Here is a 2,574-nt window from a genome sequence, read left to right on the forward strand (position 1 = left end):
TTTAACTTATTCGACAATAAAAATTGTTCTGATCTCTTTTGCTTAATAATGTATCTCACAATCAACTTTATACATTAATTTTAACTAGCTACTTATATATTTATATTAATATTAACAGTTAAATAACAGTTAAATAACAGTTAAATAATAGAATCTATTGGAAACAATGTTTTATTCTTCTTGCTAGCTTTCATATTAGCCAATCACGGATATGACGTTTGGATGGGTAATTTTCGTGGGAATACTTATTCGAGGGCACATGTTTCTTTATCGCCATCGGATTCAAAATTTTGGAACTTCAGGTATTTACATTAATAAATTAAAAATAAGTGCGTTAAATGTAACATAGTTATAATAATATGTAACTTAACTTATGCATGATAAGAAATTGATTAATCAGTTCTACACTGTAATACTATGTAATAATATATTTTGTTATATTCCGTAATGATATACATATATCAATTTTTTTCTTTAGCTTCCACGAAATGGGCGTTTACGATTTACCTGCAATGATCTTACATATTACGAATATAACATCGCAACCATTGCACACATACATCGGTCATTCAATGGGCACAACTGCTTCTTATGTGATGGCAGCAGAACGTCCGGAAATCGCTCGAATGGTGCGATTGATAATCAGCTTCGCGCCTGTAGCATTTATGACTCATATAAGAAGTCCTATACGATTTCTCACTCCTTTCGCAGGAAATATTGAGGTAAAGTCATAAGAAAATAATTTTTTATGGCAAAATAATTTAAAACAACATCCAATATAAAAAGCTATTTTTATCTTTTCTATCTTATGATTTGAGATTACAAATATACAATGATTTGAAATTAGAATATTCTGAGACGCTCTCTCTTCTTTTTTCAAGTAATTAATTAATTTTTGAAATTTTGAAGTTTGTTTTTTAACAAATATTATAGTATTAGTATTATAAATGATTGAAATATTAGCCAAACAAATAATACTATTATTTTTCAGTTTTCATCTAAGAACAATTACTTTAATAAAATTTTAATTTATGATTTTGAAGTTCCGAAGATATACAGGATGTCCTAACGATTAATTAATATTTCAAGAAGTGAACGAGGATGAAATTTTGAACTAAAAGTTCCTTTGCCAATTTTAGCTCAGACCATATTTATTTATCACCTATTTGATGATTTGTTTATGAAAAATTAGAATAAAATTTCAATCAGGATAATGCATAGCAAGCGCGAGGAGTCCCACGGCATACTACACTCCTGCATACTCCGGCTGCGTGTTGATCTGACTGATCAATTTTAATCATTAATAACTCGGTAAGTAATGATCTGAGCCAAAATTGACAAAGGAACTTTTAGTTCAAAATTTCATCCTCATTTGCTCTCTGAAATATTAATCGTTATAGAACATGTATAATACTAAGAATTTGAATTAGTTTCAAATAAATATTTTTTGAAATATTGCAAGATTAAGGAGAATAATTCGGAGCTCCTATGTAAAAATCACGTTTCAAAGAATGGTTCATATATTCTCAAATATTCATTATAAGATCGAATTACAAGCAAATTATATTGTGGATAAAAGAATTTCAATTACAGGGGCTCTTATATCTTCTTGGCGAAGACGAGTTTCTACCACATAGCTCTTTAATACAGTTCATGAGCAAGCTCGCCTGCGACATGACATTTGTTCAGGATAAGATTTGCACCAATTTGCTGTTTCTGATTCTAGGTTTTGATAGGGAGCAATTTGATGTTGTAAGTATTTCTCGAGTATCATGATGAAAATATTTCTATCTCTGGATTGATTTCAATCACTATTCCGCTCGTATGATCCCAATTTGAGAATAGATTTCATGTTCGTCTTTTAGAACCTAATACCTTCGATTTTGAGTACTTATCCAGCCGGTACTTCGACCAAAACGTTAGTACACTTTGCTCAGGAACATAATTCCGGCAAGTTTTGCCAATACGATTATGGTTGCGTGAAAAATCTACAAATTTACAACACACCTGAACCACCAGATTATAATCTTGCAAACATCACCACGCCTTTCGCAATATTCTACGCCGAAAATGACTGGCTATCTGGCATTCCGGTAGGTAAAATAAGCACATTTAGATCAAAAAGATATATACGTTAAAGATATATCTTTAATTAATTAAAGATTAATTTTCTTAATTATTTGTATAAATAAGGCTTTATATCAAGAGAGACATATAAGAAAAAGAGATTGCTTACGAAATTGTTTCTTTAAGGATGTAAAAAGACTCATCAGTCTGTTACCCAATGTAGTGGACGAATACAAAGTACCATTTCCTAAGTTCAATCACTTGGATTTCTTATGGGCCATAGATGTACCTCAACTTGTATATAATAAAGTGCTAGAAGTCATGAAAATGGAACCAACATTAATGACAAAAAAAACGTAATCTTAAATTTTGATATTTTAATTATTTAATATATATATATTTAAAAATATTTTAATATATATAAATTAAATTATAACAAAATGTATGTATTTAACCATAGTTTTATAGTAACATTTCTATCTGTATATTTAGTCTGATCTTTCTTTT

At 29.3% G+C, this 2,574-nt stretch overlaps 1 protein-coding gene across 3 annotated transcripts in view; it reads left to right on the forward strand.

Moving 5' to 3' along the window:
• LOC108692899 (lipase 3-like) overlaps positions 1-2,554 on the forward strand; it is a 4,049-nt gene extending 1,495 nt beyond the window's left edge. For all 3 annotated transcript variants that reach the window (XM_018201462.1, XM_018201463.1, XM_018201464.1), the window contains 5 exons: positions 188-302; positions 479-722; positions 1,594-1,752; positions 1,866-2,093; positions 2,254-2,554. In XM_018201462.1, coding sequence (XP_018056951.1) covers positions 188-302; positions 479-722; positions 1,594-1,752; positions 1,866-2,093; positions 2,254-2,427 — 920 coding nt within the window. In that variant the 3' untranslated portion in view covers positions 2,428-2,554. The remainder of the gene's footprint in view (positions 1-187; positions 303-478; positions 723-1,593; positions 1,753-1,865; positions 2,094-2,253) is intronic.
• Positions 2,555-2,574: the final 20 nt, after the last annotated feature.

The sequence above is a fragment of the Atta colombica genome, unplaced genomic scaffold (assembly GCF_001594045.1).
Source record: "Atta colombica isolate Treedump-2 unplaced genomic scaffold, Acol1.0 scaffold83, whole genome shotgun sequence".
NCBI lineage: Eukaryota > Metazoa > Arthropoda > Insecta > Hymenoptera > Formicidae > Atta > Atta colombica.